The following is a 19601-nucleotide window of genomic DNA, read 5'->3' as shown; positions in this document are numbered from 1 at the left end:
TATGGTTTCTTTTCTCTACCGACCAGGGAGCACAGAAGTCGTGGGTGGGGGGCGACTTTGCATTCGTAGAAGCGTCCAGATCCTAAGGCTTTAATGAAGGAGCCCTTGGAGAGTAGAGGTGCTTGGGGAGCCCGCCTCTGGTTCTCCTGCTTAGGCCTGGATCTTCCGGGCCCGGATCCAGGGCTAGCGCGTGGCCACTGCGACCTCTGGTAAGCGGGGTCTTTTGGGTCACACCCAGCTCCGCAATGCATCCGCTCTGTGATCCTGGGTAAGCTGGTCCCCTTCTCTGAGCCTTATCTGTGACAGGCAGAGAAGGGTCGACGAGAGGATAGGTGTAAAGCGCCTGGGAATTGTCAGGCCCAGAGTGGGCGCTGGGTACTTGGGGCTGCGGGCCGAAGTGCCCCTCCCTGATTCATCCGGAGCGCCCGGGATGGGGAGGGAAAGCGGACTCACGTATCAGCCCAGGCGGTGAGTGGCCTCTGCGGCCGCCTCCCCGCGTCGGGAGAAGAATGCCCCCCTCTCCCCCACCCACTCCCGGTTCCCGGCAGCCCTGGGCGCCCCGCCCCCGCCGCAGCTGCTGTCCCCACCCCCACCCCGCCCAGCCCTTTCTGCCTTGTCATCTTCTGCCCCTCCGAGGCTCGACCCGTGAGCGGGGCCGCCGGAGCGCACCGGACCGGGAGCCCCACCCCACCCAGCTGGAGGAGGGAAGAGAAACTGAGATTGGGCGGAATCCGCGCCCCACCACCACCAGCCGCGCTCGAAGGTCTGTGAGCCCCGCCCCTCCGCAGGACTAGCTCTGGGACTGGGTGGAGGGGAGGTGAGCGGGGCCTTGCGGTCGCACATGCACAAGGGTTCCCGCAGTTTCCCACAACCCTCGCTCTCCAGCAAAAGAACCCGCGCAGCGAGGTGGGAAAGGGGGGCCGAGACCCTCCCTTCACGCCTCCCACCTGGAGCCGCCTGGTGCTCCGGGAAGGATCTGGCTTGTGACCCGGGAAGGACTGGCCACGACATAACTTCGGTATTCACTTCCGAGCACTGAGAGCCTCAGAGGGATGGCCCAGACCAGCCGGGGTCTCTGCACCCCCAGACAGGACAAAGGACAGGACTTGGCGTAATGGGAGGAGGAGGCTAACGTGAAAATAACCCGGGAGGAGTGAGGGAGCAGGAGGGCCAATCCGATCTGCCTCCTCCCTCTCTGCACTGTACTGAGTAGGTTCTGTCCCCTCTCCCTTTCTGCACCTGTGTGATTGTGGGGACAGTCTTTGGAAGCCTCAGCTGAAGAGGGCAGAGGGCCCACGTGTACACCGTGTAGTGATGTCAGCTCGGTGGTGGTCTATGCTGTTGGTGGTGAGGGTATATGCTGTTCACTGAGGTACACAGGAGATGGAACCAGTCTGCCTTTAGGACACTCAGGCACTGAGGTGGACAAGGGGACATTTGAGGCTTGGAGGATGGGTGCACAGCATGGAGAGAGGGGAAAGGTATTCTAGGCTTAGGGAAGAGCATCTGCAAAGGTTTAGAAGTGCCAGGGGCTTGACGACGTCTCCCAGCACTGAATGGTGGAGAGAAATTGGGGAAAGCCTGGCAGTCCAGGGGGGTGGGAGGTGGCTAGAGCCGCTAGGCCGGATAGTCTAGATTCTCTCTGATGGGCAGTGGGAGGTAGGATACAGGTGGTTAGGGCTGACATTCTGCTTGGCAGGAGACCTAGTTGTAGTTCAGGCTGGAGCAAGTCAGATTCCAGTTCTGCCACTTGGTCTTGCTGAGCCTGTCTCCTCATCTGTAAAATGGGGACAATAAATCCTACCTTAGAGAGTTGTCAAAGTCATGATGCTGTGGGGGTGGTGGGATGGGAGTGAGAGGTACTCAGAGAGATTGTCATAGGAGATGAGGTGAGGATGGTGGGGTTGAGAGGGGATGCTGTAGAGACTCACTGAGAGGTGGAGTAGCAGCATTTGTCACAGGTGGGACGTGAAGGGAGAGGGAGGGGCAAGGGGTAGTCCTGGTCCCTGCTCAGTGGCCTGGGAGAAGGCCTGATGCTTCAATATGGCCAGAAGGGGTGAAATGATCAGGGAAGCAAAGAGAGACCTGGGAGGCAGGATGGAGGCTAGGACCAAATCTGCTCTCCCAGACCTAGAGGCAAGTAAGCAGGTAGAGGAGGGACCCCAAAGGGAGGATAAGACCCAAGAGGGAGCTGTGTGGACAAAGCCAAGGCCCTGGGAAATGGGCTGAGAGAGGGAGTGGTCCAGGGCCTGACCTCTTTGCCCCCTAATGCCAGGGGCCTTTGCTGCCTTGGTCAGGCCACCCAAGAGGGGATGGGCCATTGTCCTTGGTTGTCAATAAATGGACAAAGCAGATTAATTTCTGCCTAACACCTGCTGTTTGCTAGAGACAGTCTCTCAAAATGGGAGGATCCATGGAGAAAAACAGTAAAAGTTCAGCAAGCATTTGTTGGTAGCTTTTATGAGTTAGGCCCTGGGTACTTCAAGATGAAGCAAGAGATGGCTGTGAGTCATTCCCAGGGCAGCAGGGAGAAAGCTGGGTCTCAGGTGGTGTCAGGAGATCTTGGTCAGAGCTAGGACTCAAGAGGATTCAGGTATCCCTGCTCAGGTATTAGGGAACCAGGAAGGACCATGAGACCATGTTGTGATTGCAACACGGTGGTGGCTTTGATGGGGGGGTGCAGGTTCAGAGCCTGTCCTGGAAAGATGGACCTCAGGGTCAGGACTGGGGTCTGGACTTCCAGCGGGTGAGAGGAGCAGGGGAGGCTCGCAGCACTTTGTGCTCTGGGTGCAGAGGGGATTCGGGGCTCTGCAGGGTCCAGGCTGGAGGTGAAAGACCAGCCTAAGTAAATGGTGAAGATGACAGAGAAATATTCAGCAGATAGGCTGGAAAGGACTTGACTACAAGCTGGGTGTGGGGTCTTTCTGCCTTAACAGAAAAGTGGGGAAGCATGTTTGGGAAACAGAAGTTAGTTTGGATAAACTGGGTCTGAACCGATCGCGGGATCTGCAGGCAGCTGGGGCTTAGGAGGGAGGGCCGGGGTGGGGAGAGCGGTCAGAGAGTAGATAAGGGTCCTGGGAGAGAGTAGAGAAGAGAGCCACAGCTGACGTTTAGGGACCGAAGGAGAAGCCTGAACAGGAGACGGGACAGAAGCGGCCGGAGAAGCAGAAGGACAATGAGACCTGTGCTGCGGAGCTCTCCGGTCGCCGGGGTTGAGGTGAACTTAGACCCAGTGGTGTTCACTGGGGTCCTGGGAGAGAGGTCAAGGGTGAGGGAGCCCCGGCCCCCACTATTTCTCTCCCCCTCCCCCATGCAGCCTCTACCATGGGCAACGCGCAGGAGAGGCCGTCAGAGACGATCGATCGCGAGCGGAAACGCCTGGTAGAGACGCTGCAGGCCGACTCCGGGCTGCTACTGGATGCGCTGCTGGCGCGGGGCGTGCTCACCCAGCCCGAGTACGAGGCGTTGGACGCGCTCCCAGATGCGGAGCGCAGGGTGCGCCGCCTGCTGCTGGTGGTGCAGGGCAAGGGCGAAGCCGCCTGCCAGGAGCTGCTGCTCTGCGCCCAACGAACCGCGCGGGCGCCCGACCCCGCCTGGGACTGGCAGCACGTGGGCACTGGTGAGCGCGCGGGGGGCGGGGCGTGGAAGGGGTCGTGGGATACGGAGTTGTAGCTCCCCAGAAATGGGCGTGTGCAAGAGCAACCCGCGGAGGGGTAAATTGAACCTCACACTCCTACCTCCGCCCCAGGCTACCGGGAGCGCAGCTACGACCCTCCATGCCCAGGCCATTGGACGCCTGAGGCACCTGGCTCGGGAATTTTATGTCCCGGGCTGCCCAAAGCTTCAGTCTGTGACGAAGCCAGGGGTCCTGAGGGCTCCGAGACAGTGCAATCCGAAACCCTCGAGGAGCCCGAGCCAGAGCTGGAAGCTGAGGCCTCTGAAGGGGCTGAGCCGGAGTCGGAACTCCAAATGGATCCGGAACCAGAGCCAGAACCAGAGCCTGAACTGGAGCCGGAGCCCGACTTCGAGGCGGGGGACGAGTCTGAAGGTGTGAGCCTGCCCAAGCCCGGTGCCAGGTTGGCGGGAGGCGTGGCCTGGGAGGCGAAGGGCGGGGCCCCACCTGATTGACCACACCCCTCCATCATCTTTAGATTCCTGAAGGCCAGAGCGCTGACAGGCCACTCCCCGCCCAAGCTGGATAGGACCTGGGATACTGCCCTGGCGAGGTCGACGCCACCAAGGCTCCATCTGGCCCAGTGCTACTGGAAGTGAATAAATTCCAGAGGGTCGGCCTGGGCTCTCTCTGCAATTCTGGCTCTTTGCCCAGGAACTAGGGTGTGGCTCTGAGTCCCAGTGACCTGTGTCCCACCACCTCAGCCCCATGCCATCCTCAGTAACCGCTGCACCCCTGGAGACCCCAGACCCAGACCCCAGTGGGACAAGGGCCTGACAAAGGGCCCTGCCCCACAGCCCTTTTCGCCTCATGAACCATATGGGGAATGTGTAGTCACCACCCCACTCCACAGAAGCCCCTGGGCCTGGTGCAGAGAGCCAAGGAAGAGGGACTTCCCTCCACGTAGGGAGGGCTAGAGCTCACAGCCTTGCGAAGTGAGATTAGAAGAGAGGAAGAGGAAGGGATCTTGGGAAGAGGACAGAGCCCACACACTTCATTGTTATTGTTGTTTTAATTGTCCGACTTCTCTCAGGACTGGGAGCTCAGTGACCGTTCTAACCAATAACAGGCACACAGAAGGCACTCTATACATAATCACTGACTAAATGAATGAGGACTTTCCAACTGCGTTTCCGAGTTATACAGATGGGAAAACTAAGGCCAAGGGTGGGAGTGGGCCTGGGTCAACCTCACACAGCTGAGTCTGAGGTGAAACTGGAAGTAGCCACCTCTGCACCTCTCCCAGTCCTGGGCGGGGGGCTCAGAATTTGAGACAACTAGGGTCCTGCCCCTCAGGCTGGACTGTGGCTGCTGCCAGGCTATGCCAACCTCTGCCAGAGACCAGCTGTGGCAGTATGGGCAAGCACAACAACAAGAGGCCAGTGGAGGGGGTGGGCACAGGGCCAGGTGAGCTCTTGGGCTTGACTCACAAAGCCTGAAGGACTGTATGTGTGTATGTGTGTGTGTGTGTGCGTGTGTGATGAGAGTGGGGCTCCCTTCCAGAGGAGCCTGTTCCTCCACCAAACCTTCAGGAGCTGCTGCCTCCCAGCCCCAGGAAGCAGAGCACATACATAGGGAATAAATACATGACCACTGGGAGAGGCAAAATGCTGGAAAGCACACCCCAGCCCAGCTGGGTCTCTACTACCAGGATCCCTGCCCCTTGAGTCTGTGTGAAAGCCAGGACCTCAGGCTCAGGCAATCACCCCAGGAGAAAGGAGACCCCCACCAGGACCCAGTGAGAGGTAGACAGCGTGAAAGCTGAAGGAGCACCAAGGGACCAGGTGAGGGAAGGGCGAGACTGGAGTACGCAGACACTCAAAGCCATCTCATGCAAGAACAAGTTTCTACTCCCAAACCACCCCCCAGCCCCACCCACACTCAGCTTCCCCCCTGCCCTCAGGCTTCCCCTCCACTCAACAGAGACCTGGAGGCAGGAGGGTAGACTCAGTTTGCCTGACATGCTGCTGCTGGTCCCCAGGCCCTAGGGAGGCTAGCAAGGGACACAAACCCTCTGATGTTGCCATGCCTCCCTCCTGAGCTGCTCCTGCCCTCCCAGTTGCCCAAGAAACACCCAGGCCATGGAAGCACAGAGCAGCCAGCTTCATGTTCTGGGGGCTGATCTGGAACCCTGGAACCCAGAGGTCCAGGGCCTCTGTATCAGTCAGGCAGCAGGCGGCCCAGCTCCGCCTCATCCAGCCGGTTCGTGGCCATGATGTGCTCCAGCTGCTGCCGGTAGCGCGCCAAGTCCTGCATGAAGTGGGGCACCCGGGTATTGTCCAGCACCCCATGGGGCCGAAGGTGGTCTACATCCTCATAGGACACCTGCAGGGAGGAAGCCAGGCCGCAGGGGTAGGCAGAGCGCCCTGACTTTCAGGCAGCTGGTCTCAGCTTTCTACCAATGGCTCATTGCCCTTTGCTCCTGGAATTCCTCCCTCTCCCCTCCTGATTCACTCCTAATCTTATGTACCCCAAGGCCCAGTCCTGGGTGTCTGCTCTTTCTCTCAACACCTTCTCTTATCATCTATGCCCTAAAACCCCACTCCAGTCTCCAGCCCAGCTTCTCCCCTCACCTCCAAACCTGGGTATCCAAGTGCCTTCTGAACACCTTCCCCTGGGTATCCCTCAGGCACCTCAGACTCCCCATATCCAACAATGAACTCCTGGGAGCCAGCTTATGCCAGCCCCACTCTCTTCACAGTCCCCTAGGTCAGATTCTAGGGAGGGAGCTGGACTCTGTCACCCTCCCACTCAGAGTGGCCACTGAGTTAAAGGGATTCCACTCTTTGAGGAGCTTTCCAGCTTGTCCCTCCCTCTCCAACTGCATGTCCACTGCCAGGTTAGGCCAGACCACCATCCATTCTGCAGGAGTGATTGGAAAGGCCTCCCCCACTTCCCTCTGCACTCCCTTCCCTAGGCCTCTCTCCAATCCATCTCTCATATGACATCCAGAGGAAGCCTTCTAAAGTCTCAAACATCTGTGCCACTCCTCTGCTTAAAGCTCCTCTGATTCCCCACTGCTTCAGATGCAGTTCACATCCTTCAGCCTGACACAAATACCCAGTGCCAGGGACTGGGTCCCTAGCCGTTTCTCCAGGCTGCCTCCCCAGGCCTTCCTGACTGCTCCCTTGGCATAGAATGCCCACCTCCTTTGAGATGCAGTATCCACATAGATACCTGCGGGCTGGGTCAAACTTAATTTCGGCTTCCAGACTCATTTCATCTCCTGTGCTCCACTCCCCTCACACCCCCCCCAACCCCCCACCAGAGAGCCTTGGCACCCAGTCCTCAGTCGAGCACCAATCAGAGGTTCAGGGAATACTGCGGTGAGGGGAAGAGCTGGCTGGGACCTCTGCAAGTCCGTGGCCCCTCACCTTGCCCAGCGAGGTCAGCAGTGGGAAATCGATGGTCTGTCGGTGCCGCAGAATACGCACGATGCCATCCAGGTACACCTGGTCCTTGCTGAAGCAGCCTGTGGACATAAGAGACCAGAAGGCTGTGAGCACCCAGGCCCGAAGCGGGGCCCCTCGCCCCCCAAATCAGGGCACTCCCCCTGCGCCGGTGCCCACCCGGCAGCGAGGTGTCGGTCTGGCCGCGCTTGGCGCGCACGCAGTACTCCCAGCGCACGTCGGCGTCCTGCACGTAACGCGCCAGGTCCTGGAAGAGCTGGCGGAAGGACATGCGCGCGGCGCGGTGGATGGTGTAGTAGAGCAGGGCGGCGCGCCACAGGAAGGGCTGCTTGCGGAACAGCACGCTGTGCAGGCTAGCCAGCCCCTCCTCGGTGGGGTTTGCCGGCCGCAGCCCGTACTGCAGCCGGCCCTCAGCGCTGTGCCACGGCTGCCGAGCGTTGTTCACGCCCCGCAGGTAGTGGGTGCCTGCGGGGAGGGCGAGGGGGAGGCGGCACTGGGCGGGGTGTCCAGGGGACCCACCTGCCCACTCTGTGCCCTGCTGCACCCGGTTGGACCTCACGGATCCTCATGGCTCTAAACTCAAGCTGTCATACAAGTTCTTCCCCCGCACCCATTCCCCGCCCCAGACAAACGCATACTCACCCAACCCCAGGCAGCATGAAGACCCTCCTCAGGTGAACTGGCACCCAAGGACGCAGAATCTTACACACAAGAATCCCCTACCCATCCAGGGCTATGCACACATACACACCTCTCCCAAACTCACACTGCCCCTAGCTCCCCGAAGAGGTGCAGGAACTCACACACTACCCTGGCCCCACATCCTGCATGCATATGTCATTTTGACTACTGTCATGCTGATGTCCCCAGCAAAAACTCCCCTTTACCCAGAGCAACAGGATTCTTGATGAGGAGGGACAGACAGAAAGGAATAGTAATTAGTGTCCCATGCTCTCTTTTCCAGTCTGGCCTATCCCCTCCTAAACCCGGCTCTGTGTGTCCTCAGTCAATTCCATTCCTAGGATCTGGCCTTCCAGCCACCCTGGAAGGCCTGCATGTTGGCTGGCCTAGTGAGACCCTTAGGGTTCTCCCTCTGGCCTGTCCGGGCCTCAGCAGCCTTGTCCCCACTGTCAAGGGAAATCAGAGAGGAAGTAGAGGGAGGAAAAGATACCCCAAAGGAGCAAGAGATGAGGGTAAGCCCAGAGAGTGGAGGCATGTACTGGCCTACCTCTGTGAGCCAGAGGGAGGAGGTAGCTGCTGACGAAGGGAAAGGGCCCGTCCTCCGGAGGGAAGGGGGAGAAAGAGAGGGCGTAGGGTTACTGGGACCCTCACTGCCCGCCCCCCATCCCAACCTCCTCTCATCCCTACCGGCCCACCCGCCTACCCACGCTCTGACCTATCTCATGCCGCAGCATGCCCTCCAGCCAGTACTGGCGGGCTCCAGTCAGGTTGATGGCCAATGTCGGTCGGCTGTTCTCCACCATCATCACTGCCTGGGACAGCAGGTCCTCACTCAGCTGCACCACAACCTGCAGATGGCAGTGCCCTGAGCCATGATCACCAGCCCCGGGGCCAGTGTCCAGGCAGACCCACTGATACCATAGGGCAGCCAGGCGGGACACTTGGCCAGGACACCCACCCTTCACCACCCTGCTAGAGCCAGTTCCCATCTCACTGGGACAAGGACAGGGGGTTGCCTGGGGTCACTAGCTGGCCAGGTGTGGAGCCGGGCCTGGCACCACCCACTCAGCAGCCTGGTATGGGGCATGAAGAGGGGCCTCACAGGCAGGGCAAGCTCACCTCCCCGACGCAGCCCTCCTTCTGCATGTACTTGCGCACAATGGACCATATCTGGCACTTGGTCAGCAGCTGGCCCCCAGTTGCAGCCTCAAAGTGTTCATAGGTACCGAACTTCTCCAGGACAGCCTCAATGATGCCAACTGCCTGTACACAGGGCCACAGTGGCTGGTCAGGCCAGGCCTCTTGGGTGGACAGAGCCAAGGTGAGGTGGGCAGGCTGGACTGACCTGATGGATGAACTGTCCAGAGGCCTCACAGTACTTCTCCAGCACAGCCGTGGGCATGGGCTCCTGGTACTCGAACTGTGGGTTGTAGGTGTAATGGGACTGGAAGAACTTGTCCCGCTCACGGTCCATGTTGGTTGGCCGCAGGGCCACCAACATGCAGGGGCTCCTGCTGGCACCACGGCCTGCATCTTTTCGAGTCTTAGCAATGTGAGGCAGGGAGGCTGCAGACCGCAGGGTGCCCCCACCTGGGCCCTGTCCCCGTCTAGGTGGGGCCTGACCCTGGGTGCCCGCCCCCCGCCGGCCAGTACTATTTACGGTGTAGGTGCTCTCACTGCGACGCATGTGGCCACGGTGGCCCAAGTGCAGCTCTGAGAAGGGCTGCAGCTCAGGCCGGGGCCGCAGGCCTGAGGGGACTGACAGAGCCAGGGGCAAGGCCAGGGATGGAGGCCAGGGGTACAGCGGCGTCCCATCTCGGTCTGAGGGCTTCAGCCTATGGTCCAAGGATGAGGGACTGGCTGGTGGGCTGGGGGGTGCCTGCTGATACACCTGAGCCCCTGAGTCCAGCACCATTCTGTCCTGGGGGTCACATCCAGCCGGTCACTCCAACTCCCCACACTGTCGGCTTCTGGGGACACAGAAGGACACGGGGAGGCCAACATGAGTGGGTGTGGCCTGAGGACCAAGAGGCCTTGTGTGCCACACTGCCCTTGCTGGGCCCTTGCTGGGCCCATGGCCCGCCTCCAGGGGTCTCGGTGGCTGCCCCCTCACCTCTACGCCAGTGTCCATTCCCTCCAGCAGGTTCACCCAAGCAAGCTGGACTGGAGTAAAGCAGGAGGATGAGTCTTATACATCCACCGAGATGGTGGTTACTGGAATCCCCTTAGCCTGTGAGCTCCTGAGAGCAAGGCCTGAGCCCCTACTCGTGATTCTAATCCCTGTGCCCACCCAGACTGGGAGCTGGTATAGTGTAGCCTCAGCTGCCAGGATGATGGGTGAGGGGGCCTCACTACCTTCTACCTGCCTTCTACCTATGGCATTTTCACAGTCTCACTCCTCCCCTCCCACCTGGCTCCACCCACCTCTTCCAGCCCATTTGGCCTCAGTCATTTTGAAAGCCTGCCTGCCCCTTGCTTATGCTAGTCCCTCCACCTGGAATGCTCTCTCTCCTCTGGGCCATCTATTCAAATCCAAATTAAAATCTGGTTTTGGGGAGCAGGGAAACTTCAGCAAATCCAAGCCAATCCCTGGTCTGTCCCCTATCAGAGGCATCTTTCTAGTGGTCATCTAAGGGCGGTGTCAGGACACTCACCCTTGACTCTGTACCTCGGCTGAGTCCAATCCAGCCTCTCCCCAGAGACTGACAGAAGACTCCAGCCTCCAAACTCCCTTGCCGCCTCAGGGACACAATTCCAGCATTTCCCCTCTCTCTTATGTCTCCCACATCATCAGTCTCTTCCTCTCTACTGGATTCTATCCATCAGCATAAGCACATGTTGTTATTTCTCCATCTCAAAAAAGCAAAACAAAACACTCACTTGACTCCATGCTCCTTCAGATCCACTGCCTCTCCCTCCAGCTGCTCCTTGTTGCAGCACACCTCGAGTCATCAACAATCTCCAATGCCTTCTTTCCTGTTCTCTCTCAAATTCCCCTCCAATTAGGCTTTTGTCCCCCACTCTCCATCGAAACTGATCTGACCAAAGTCACCAATGATCTTCATATTGATCAATAGCACCTGACACAGTTAATCACTTCATCCTAGAAACACACTCTCCACCTGGCTTCTCAAATACACTCAAACATAGTTCCCCTCCTACCACACTCGGTGTTCGTTCTTGGTCTTCCTGCTTTCCGACCTCCTGACACTGTGATGCCCTAAGACATGAAAACTTCTATGGAAACTTCTCCATTTATGCTCACTGCCTAGCTGATCTCATCCACTCTCATGGTTTTAAAATCTTCAGCCCTGGGGTGGCCCCGTGGCTTGGCGGTTAAGTGCGCGCGCTCTGCTGCTGGCGGCCCGGGGTTCGGATCCCGGGCACGCACCGACGCACCACTTCTCCGGCCATGCTGAGGCCACGTCCCACATGCAGCAACTAGAAGGATGTGCAGCTGTGACATACAACTATCTACTGGGGCTTTGGGGGGAAAAAATAAATAAATAAATAAAAATTAAAAAAAAAAAATCTTCAGCCCAGACTTCTTCCAGAAACTTCAGACCAGTGTTGCCAGTTCTCAATTCAACATCTTTACCTGAATGTACAGCACGCATCTCAAACTGAACATGTCCCGTCAGGAATGTTTCCCCCCCATAAAATTGCAGGGGTCGCTCTCTCACTTTCCTCAGATTTCTGCACAAATATGTTATTAGAGAATCCTCCCTAACACACTCTCTATAAACTAGTAAACCTCCTCTCCCCTCCCCACCACAATCTCCCCTGCCCCACATTATTGCTCTCTGTGGCAGTTATCACCATCTGAAGTACAGTATATTTAATGGTTAGTTATCTGTTTTCCACTTTTTAGTGTTCAAAGCTGTGTCCCCAGAACTCAGAACACTACCTGGCCCAGAACAGTTGCTTAATAAAATGAATGAACCCAGGAGCCCTCCTCTGTCTCAGAACTGGAATCATTCCTCCCCTGCCCTGTTTCCCCATGTAGATCCAATCCCCTCTCCCCCATCTCCCTCCACTCTGCCTAGTGATGAGCTGCAGGCTTCACTCCCCTCAACTAACAGCAAACTTTTCTGGACCCTCTCTGGTCTCCAAGCCTCTACCTGGACCAGCATCTCCCCTTCTTTCTTTCGACCTACCTCTTTGCAATTACTAGAGTATGCCTGTTTCTTTCACGTCTCAGGTCCTTCTGCCAAGAATGTCCTCCCACTGTCTCCCTGGAGCAAACTCTTAACCATTAGTGCTCGGTTTAGGCCTCACCTCCTCCAGGAAGGCTTCCCGATGTCTTAGAGGCTCCTAGTGCCTAGGCGGCTTCTTTACCGCCCTAGGCTGTCACTATCAGAGCCTAGGTCCGTGTCCCCCTACCATGCCCTGAACTCCCTGCGAGCAAAGACAGGTCTGATTCACCCTCATGTCCCAAGCACCCAGCACTAGACGCAGAATGAATGCAAGATGGTTGGGGGAGGAGCCCAGATTGAAGGCGGAGTCTAGTGAAAGCTGAGAGGGTGTGGCCTGCGCCAATGAGAAACTCCGGGAGAGGATAACGTGGAAGAGGAGCCAATGGGGACGGGGAGCTCGAGGAGGGGCGTGACCTGCAGCCGATTAGTGGTGGGCAATGGGGCAAAGGGCGTGCCCAATGGAGGGAGGGGCCAGAGGACAATGGAAGGGGGTTTCCTAGCAGATGAGGAGGGGTCGCGTCGCGCGCCTTCTCGGCCTCTCGGGGGTGGGGGTGGGGATTCCGTCCGCGTGCCGCGCCGCTACCTGTTCGCTCCCCTTCTCGCCACCGCGGTTCCCGCTCCGCAACACCAGTCGCCAGCCGCCCAGCCCGGGGGAGCCGACGCTGGTGACGCAAGTACTCGAGCGCGCGCACGCTCACACGAAGGCTCGCGGATTCGCGTCAATCTCCGCGGCGGCGCTCGCCCGAGAACATAGCTGGGGTGGGGCCAGGCAGAGCAGAGGGGGCGGTGTCCGCCAACAGGTCACGCCCCTGGGCGGGGCGTTGTCTTAAGTCCGCCCCCTTCACGAGGGTCAGGCGTGTTTCAGGGCTTCGGGTGCTACTCGGTCATCCGAGTCAGGGCCGAGGAGACCGGAGCTCACTGCCCCGGCGCGGATACGTGGGAGCGTAGTGTGCGTACTGCGGCAGAAGCCCGGGTACTTGGGAACGCAGTCCACACACAAAGGTGATGCCGGAATACGTGGGGAGCACGCCGTATATCAGGATTGTAGCCAGGATACCTGAGGCATGTCACTGTGCGTAGACCCCCTAACCTTCACGGGCACTTTTATTTCATCCCCCCTTCCCCAACACACATAATTCAGGCGTAGGGGAGCTGAGGCTTTATTCTGCGGACAGCCGGGTGTCACGCACAGGGCCTCGAGGGGAGGCAGGAGGACGGCGCGGGCGTAGGGGCTGGCACGAGGCTGAAGAGTGCTCGACGACCCACTGGGGGCGAGGGCTGTGGGCCAGCCTGCAGGGAGCTGAGTGCGGCCAGGCGCTGCTCTCGGGACACGTCTCCGCGCAGGTCCAAGAGGGCAGAGACGTGATCCTCGCTAGGGGGCACCACGGAGGTGAGTCAGCCCCGCCCCGCCCCCCCCCGAGTCCCTCCTCCCTTTCTGCCCCATCCCTCTCCCCCACCCAGTCTTCGCACCTCACATCGGGAAATTGTTGCCGCAGGCCTGCCACCTCGAGGCCAAGCAGCATGGGGTCGCGGAGATTCAGCAGCTCCCGCAGGGCGAGCAGCACCGGCGCGCACTGAACGCTCTCCTCCAGGCCCTGAGCACGTGGGGATAGGTCTCTCGCCGGCCCTCGGCCCCCACCCAACCACTGAGATTCCCGCCTATCTGCTCGCCCAACGAGCTCTCACCAAACCGAGGAAAAGCTCTTGAAGCTGGGCGGCATCGTGCCTTAGGCGCTCGGCCGCCTGGGTCCGCTCGTCGGCGCCGCGGCACACTAGGCGGCCCTGCATCAGCGCACGTAGGTACTGCAGCACCACAGTACGCTCCACCTCGGCCAGCAGCAGCTGCGGGGAGAGCGATCAAATGCGTCCAGGATGCCTTTTTCATGGGCGCTTTCCCGCTCCCCAGCCTTTCCCCCCAAACTCACCTGGAGCGCGGGATTCCGCACGCGCCAGAAGTCCCGGCAGAAGCGCGCCGTCCGCTCACACACATCGTCCAGCAGCTCCGAGCTCGACAGCCACCGACGCGAGGGCAGAGCCTCGAACAGGGGCTAGAGGAGGGGGGACAAAGACGGGGCTAGAGGGACGATCCAGACCCGGCATTCCCCGCAGAGACCCCCATACATACGCTATATCTCCTCCTGCCACCCCCATCCCCACCTGAAGCCTCACCTGGAGCTCCACTAGCAGCGCCTCCAACACCAGGCGGCAGATCCTCCTCTGCAACTCGTCCAGCGCTGCCTCCACCGGAGCCAGGGCCCCTGAAGCCTCCCCGTTGGGCTGCAGGACGGACACGGAGGAGCTGGACCGACCAAAAGTACAGCTTCAGGACCAAGGCCAAGGCCCACACGGCCCTCGGTTGTCTAGCCACTCCAGCGCCACCTAGTGGCGCAAGTGTGTGGCGGGAGGGGGCAAGAAGGGCGGCTCCCGGCACTTCTGAAGGCCTGGGTCGTCGACTGAGGCTGGGAGTGGTGGGCTCAGCGAGCTAGAAGGGACACAGCCTAGCCCGACCTGCCTCTAATTCGCAGTGTGACCTTGAGCAAATCATGTCTTTTGGTTTCTGTTTCTATAAGGGGAGAGAGTTAATCATTGGCAAGAGGGAGTAAAAATCATCATTAACTTGTTTGTCCTCTCTGCCCCCATTCCAAAGAACATAAGACCCAAAAGGAAGGGAATTTTTTGTTGTTGTTGTTTTGTGAAGATCAGCCCTGAGCTAACATCCACGCTAATCCTCCTCTTTTTGCTGAGGAAGACCAGCTCTGAGCTAACATCTATCACCAATCCTCCTCCTTTTTTTTCCCCAAAGCCCCAGTAGATAGTTGTATATCATAGTTGCACATCCTTCTAGTTGCTGTATGTGGGACGTGGCCTCAGCGTGGCTGGAGAAGCGGTGCGTCGTTGCGCACCCGGGATCCGCACCAGGGCCGCCAGTAGCCGAGCACTCGCACTTAACCGCTAAGCCACGGGGCCAGCCCGGGAATTTTTTTTCTTTGTTCACAGCTGTAACCCCAGACATTACCTGGCACAGAGTAGGGCATTGGTAAGTATTGTTGAATGAATGAATAATGACTATGTGCCAGGCACTGTGGTAAGTACTTCACACTTGTTATATCATGTGATTCTCAGAACATCCCCTTATTACCCGTACAATACTTATGAGAAAAGCAAGATTCAGAGAGATTAGGTAACTCGCTCAAGGTCACCCAGATAGTAATTAGTAGAACTAGGATTGGACCCCCAGGGCTACATGAGTCCAAAATTCCTAATGGCCTAATGTGGGCTGAGTCCATACCTAATAGGTGTTCAGTTAGGGGTTAGTGAAGGTGGGGTTCAGTGGGGGCCTCCTGGTACCTGAGTGCTGATTGGTGGTTGAGGGTGGCCAGTAGGTAGGGTACATAGTGAGGGGCCATTGCTTCCCCCCTGAGGTGGTCTCGCGAGAATCGGATCAGAGCATCACTGAAGCTGCAAAGGGCAGAGGTGGCTCCTGTACCTGCTGTCACTGTGGTGCTCCCACAACCCCAGTCTCTGGTACTCCAGCCCCACCTCCAAGATACCCAAGGCCCTGTTTTGGAGGATCCATTTCCCACTGGTGTGCCTTATTCACTCGCAGCCCCTTTGGACTGCCCCAGGAGCAGGGCCAGGGGTTAGGAGTGGGTCAGTGCCATGGCAGACCTCCTCAGAAATGTGCCCAGTTCTGACAGTGCCATGCCATGCACCCGCTGCTGCAGCGACTCACTGACCAGGCTCGTTACACGAATGTTCTCTTCCAGGATCTACAGGCAGGGATGGGCAGCCATCAGCAGAGTCTTAACCCTGCCCTCCTCCCCTTCCTTAAGGGGGCTGCCCACCTGCCTCACCACTTCCCACCCACCTGCAACACAATGGCCGGCATTGGTGAGTGGTAGAAGCCAGACGTGTCTGTGTCAGGCTCTTGCTCTCGGCTCCACTCGGCTACCTCCCCATCCAGTGCTTTCTGCAGCCACTGGGCCACACTTGCCTAGGGGAAGGAGCAAGGGGCAGCAGGATGTAGCAGGACACTGATACTGCTAGAGACAGGTAGACATGTGACTCAGCAGATACAGGCCCACAGCTGGTGGCAAAGCTTCTTTGGACCTGGCCCCAACTACTCACCTGGACTTTGGCCACAAATGTTGCCTCTAGATGTTCTATGTTCTCTGCGGTCAGGAGGGGTTCCAGCTGAGACACATCAGCCTCAGGCCCCAACTCCAGGCACTCCAAGCTCCCCATCATTTCTGGCCTAGAGATGGATAGCCCAGTGTCATGCTGAACCCCCAGCCTCTGACCCACCCACTTCCCATTGCCCCAAGGGCACTGACCCCAGGTACACATGCAGTGCCCAATGCAGCAAGGTGAAGGCATCAGCAGCTCCCAGCTCAGGCCCTTCCAGGAGTTGCTGCAGGCAGTGGCGCAGGCCGCTGTGCAGGGTGTGGGCCCAGAGCTGGACCACCTTGTAGTGTGGTGGGCAGCAGGGTGCTACTAGTGCCTCAGCTGTGGCCAACTCGGCTGGTAGAGCCACCCGCAGAGCTTCCAGCCACCCTTCTAGGGCCCCAGGCCCAGGCAACAGTGTTCCAAAGTGGATCCGCTCCAGGCCTTCCTGTAGCGCCTGCAGACAGCGCTGCCGCCAGTCCCGAGGAGCCTGTTCCAGGGAGGTTGTGTGCCCAGCATCCACCTCTGCCACGCGCACAGCAGCCACTAGCAGGGCTGGGTCCTCCCGTGCCAGCTGCCCCGCAGCCCCTGCAGCTGCCTCCACAGCCTGGCCCAATGCCTCAGCTAGATGGCCCAGCCCCTCGAAGACTGGCAGCTCCAGGCCCCCGAGAGGTGCCCAGGTCTCCTCTCGCAGCTGCTCCAGCTCCCGAAGGCTCACATATGCCTCCAAGAGCCGCTGGGCACTGATCAGGGTCTGTGTGTGGGCCACTGCAGCCGGCACTAAGGATGGAGGAAAGAAGACAGCCCTGGGTCTCAGCCCTCTCACCTGTGTAATGGGTACAGCAGCAGATGCTGAGGCCCTGGGGCTGCGGTGATGTCTAAAATATTTAATAACCGGGGCCGGCCCTGTGGTGTAGCGGTTAAGTGCACGCACTCCGCTGCTGGCGGCCCAGGTTCGGATCCCGGGCGCGCACCGATGCACCACTTGTCAGGCCATGCTGTGGCGATGTCCCATATAAAGTGGAGGAAGACAAGCACGGATGTTAGCTCAGGGCCGGTCTTCCTCAGCAAAAAGAGGAGGATTGGCATGGATGTTAGCTCAGGGCTGATCTTCCTCACAAAAAATAAATAAATAAATAAATAAAATATTTAATAACTGGTACAGTAGAGCATTGGCCAATCTGAAAGGAGCCAGGGAAGGTCCTAGCAGCCTGGTGGGCCTGGTGTAAACCCTTGAGCTGATGGAACGTGAGGAAGTCAGGGATCCTGGAGGGAAGACAGGGAGGAACTGGGGGACCATGCTAGTGGCTATTCACCCACTCTTTTAGGGATATTTCAACATATTAACAATGAGGGTGTCCAGAGCTGCTTGACTGGGTGTCAGTCCTGACTCAGACATCCCATGCTTGAGAACCCCAGAATGAGCTGACTTGCACCCTGCTTCATATGCCATTTGAAGCCTAAGTTACTCTCTGGGAGGTCCGTGGTGTGTCCCTCCATGCAGTCTCTCACTAGTGCCCCCGCCCCTTGATTAGTGATGGGCATTTGTTGACTAAGTGTTGGAGGGCTGAGGCCCAGTGCCCCTGCACACTCACCTGCCTGCAGCCGGGGCAGCAGCTGAGACAGGGCCTGCAGTTGCTTGTGCTGGGCAACCCGCTCTCGCAGCGGCTCTAGGGTCTGTGTTGCCTCTGCCATGCCCCCGAGCAACCCGCGGGCCTGGCCCAGGGCCTCACGGGCTCCCTGCACGGCCTCAAGGGCCCGAGCCAGCTGCCACACACCAGTCTTCACGCCCTCCAGGTATGACTGCACCACCGACTGTGAGAGAGAGGCAGCCAGTGATGTCTGACCAGCCCTGCAGCCCACCCCCAGCACTCCTGCCCCCTGCCTGCTGCCCACCTTGATGCGTGCTTCCAGGGAGCAGGTACGCTGCACCTCACGGCTGCGATATTGGCCCAGCCTGGCCAGCTGCTCCGGCCGGTAGAAGATGCCCGAAGCCCACTTGAGTGCTGCGCCTCGGGCCAGCCGCTCCGCCCTCTCCTGCTCCGGCCACTCAGGCCCTGGGCAGGAAGAGCCTGGGCAGCACGTCAGTTGGGCAGGGCCTGCAGGAAGTGGCCGCCGAACCTGCTCCCCTTCCTACTCCTCAGCCTGTCCCCCAGGGCAGTCTCTCCTCTCACTGCCCTATAGAGCTCCAGCCAGACCTGGCAGGGAGGACCCAATCCCACCATTCCCATCTTTCTTGCCACCGTCCCTCCCTCAGCCCACCCAGAGGGTTCATACCAGGGGGAAGTGCCGGCTGCATTTCGTCCTTGGCTGCTGAGTCCATGGCAGGCCCTGGAGGAGCCGGAGCTGAGGTAGGAATAGGGGTGAGGGTCTGGGTTACAGCAGGCAGAGTAGATCCTCCTTTGAGCTGCAGCCTCCCTCTAGGCCCCTCTGAGAAGGAGGAGAGAGGTCCTTGCCCAGCCCCCTCAGGAAATGAGAGAGAGGTGGGTGTGATGGGGAAGCACCTGAGAAGCCCTTGCCTGCTGGGTTTCTCAGTTTTGCCCCAGCAGGTGCCAAGTGAGGCAGGGTAGGCACAGGCCTCTGCTGGACCCCGTTCCTGCTCTGCGTTAAAGAGGGCAGCTTGGTTTGGAACTCACCAGGCTTGACCAGTTCTCTCTCCTCCGCAAACAGCCTTGGCCTTGAGGATGGCCCTCTCCCCCGGCCCTCACAGCAGAGCTGGACACTCCCTCCACTGGCTCACGAGGCCTGGGTGGCTGTGGCCCACACCTCGGCGTGCGCAGAATTCTTCTCCCCAAGGAAGCCTCTGTCCCACCTCCCTGCCCAGGAGCCCCCTCCTCCTTCCAAGGCCCCTCCCTCCCCAAGGCCACATGCAGAAAGGAAGGAAGCTGAGTCTCTGGTGCTTTATTCCCAACAGGAAAGAACATCTGCACTGTGAGATGGGGCGGGGAGGGCTGGGCACCACTTCCTTGGGGGGAGGGGGGTGTACGCCCTGTGATCATTGAGTCTTGACCAGCCTACCCAGGACCTTTTCATGCTCGGGACATGGACATGAACTCGATGGCCCCAACCTGGGGTGGAGAGTGGGGTGTGCAAATATGGATGCAGACAACAACATCACAGAATGAAAACTGTGTGGAAGGACCCCTCAGAGGAGGGTGTGTGCCTCTGCAGAGGAGAGACCGCAGGCTGTTGTGAAGAAGGTGTGTGGTGGGTGATGGCAGGAGAGGGTGGAAGGGCTATGAAAGCTGTGTTTATCTTGAGAGTTAAAGGGGGCCATGGAAGGGACTAAAAGGTAGTAATAATGCAGTGGACTCTGGTGCACACCCAAATCCATCCTCAGGACAAAGACACTAGTTCCCCTAGCTGCCGGGAGTGTAGGCTACTGAGGTCTCACAGCTGAGTGTCCTGGTCAATGTTAGGGCACAAAGGCCCATTACCCTTGCCTGAATGTGGAATGCCTTGGAAGGGCCACCCCAG

General features: G+C 58.9%; 3 protein-coding genes across 16 annotated transcripts; 1 reads left to right on the top strand and 2 right to left on the bottom strand.

The window, feature by feature from the left end:
* The first annotated feature begins 421 nt into the window (after positions 1 to 421).
* NOL3 (nucleolar protein 3) lies at positions 422 to 8434 on the top strand. Of its 4 annotated transcripts, none has more exons than XM_087420138.1 (4): positions 422 to 763; positions 3317 to 3619; positions 3749 to 4048; positions 4152 to 8434. In XM_087420138.1, exons 2-4 carry the CDS (start codon positions 3325 to 3327, stop codon positions 4157 to 4159), a joined length of 603 nt encoding a protein of 200 aa, XP_087276264.1. In that variant the 5' UTR covers positions 422 to 763; positions 3317 to 3324; the 3' UTR covers positions 4160 to 8434. The 4 variants fall into 4 exon arrangements, with proteins under 4 accessions (XP_087276264.1, XP_087276265.1, XP_087276263.1 ...); XM_087420139.1 differs by having other exon boundaries at positions 643 to 763; positions 3317 to 3609; XM_087420137.1 differs by lacking the exon at positions 422 to 763 and adding an exon at positions 778 to 1209.
* On the bottom strand, positions 4667 to 12691 carry MATCAP1 (microtubule associated tyrosine carboxypeptidase 1). 6 transcript variants are annotated; one of them, XM_004431709.3, is made up of 7 exons: positions 12544 to 12691; positions 9110 to 9734; positions 8884 to 9027; positions 8480 to 8612; positions 7243 to 7548; positions 7048 to 7145; positions 4667 to 5998 (listed from the first exon to the last, which is right to left on the bottom strand). In XM_004431709.3, exons 2-7 carry the CDS (start codon positions 9677 to 9679, stop codon positions 5834 to 5836), a joined length of 1416 nt encoding a protein of 471 aa, XP_004431766.1. In that variant the 5' UTR covers positions 9680 to 9734; positions 12544 to 12691; the 3' UTR covers positions 4667 to 5833. The 6 variants fall into 6 exon arrangements, with proteins under 6 accessions (XP_004431766.1, XP_087276252.1, XP_014643944.1 ...); XM_087420126.1 differs by lacking the exon at positions 12544 to 12691 and adding an exon at positions 11922 to 12483; XM_014788458.2 differs by lacking the exon at positions 12544 to 12691 and adding an exon at positions 12043 to 12483.
* A 357-nt stretch (positions 12692 to 13048) lies between these two features.
* On the bottom strand, positions 13049 to 18845 carry EXOC3L1 (exocyst complex component 3 like 1). 6 transcript variants are annotated; one of them, XM_087420122.1, is made up of 14 exons: positions 18761 to 18845; positions 18402 to 18470; positions 18021 to 18196; positions 17720 to 17939; positions 16295 to 16904; positions 16089 to 16215; positions 15829 to 15954; positions 15630 to 15730; positions 15309 to 15419; positions 14130 to 14259; positions 13886 to 14008; positions 13647 to 13802; positions 13431 to 13555; positions 13049 to 13332 (listed from the first exon to the last, which is right to left on the bottom strand). In XM_087420122.1, exons 2-14 carry the CDS (start codon positions 18445 to 18447, stop codon positions 13143 to 13145), a joined length of 2241 nt encoding a protein of 746 aa, XP_087276248.1. In that variant the 5' UTR covers positions 18448 to 18470; positions 18761 to 18845; the 3' UTR covers positions 13049 to 13142. The 6 variants fall into 6 exon arrangements, with proteins under 6 accessions (XP_087276248.1, XP_004431769.1, XP_087276247.1 ...); XM_004431712.3 differs by having other exon boundaries at positions 18021 to 18181; XM_087420121.1 differs by having other exon boundaries at positions 17720 to 18196.
* Between the last annotated feature and the right edge of the window lie 756 nt (positions 18846 to 19601).

The sequence above is a fragment of the Ceratotherium simum genome, chromosome 30 (assembly GCF_057802395.1).
Source record: "Ceratotherium simum simum isolate JZ-2026a chromosome 30, ASM5780239v1, whole genome shotgun sequence".
NCBI classification, from domain to species: Eukaryota; Metazoa; Chordata; class Mammalia; order Perissodactyla; family Rhinocerotidae; genus Ceratotherium; species Ceratotherium simum.
This window is presented reverse-complemented; position numbering and strand designations above follow the sequence as displayed.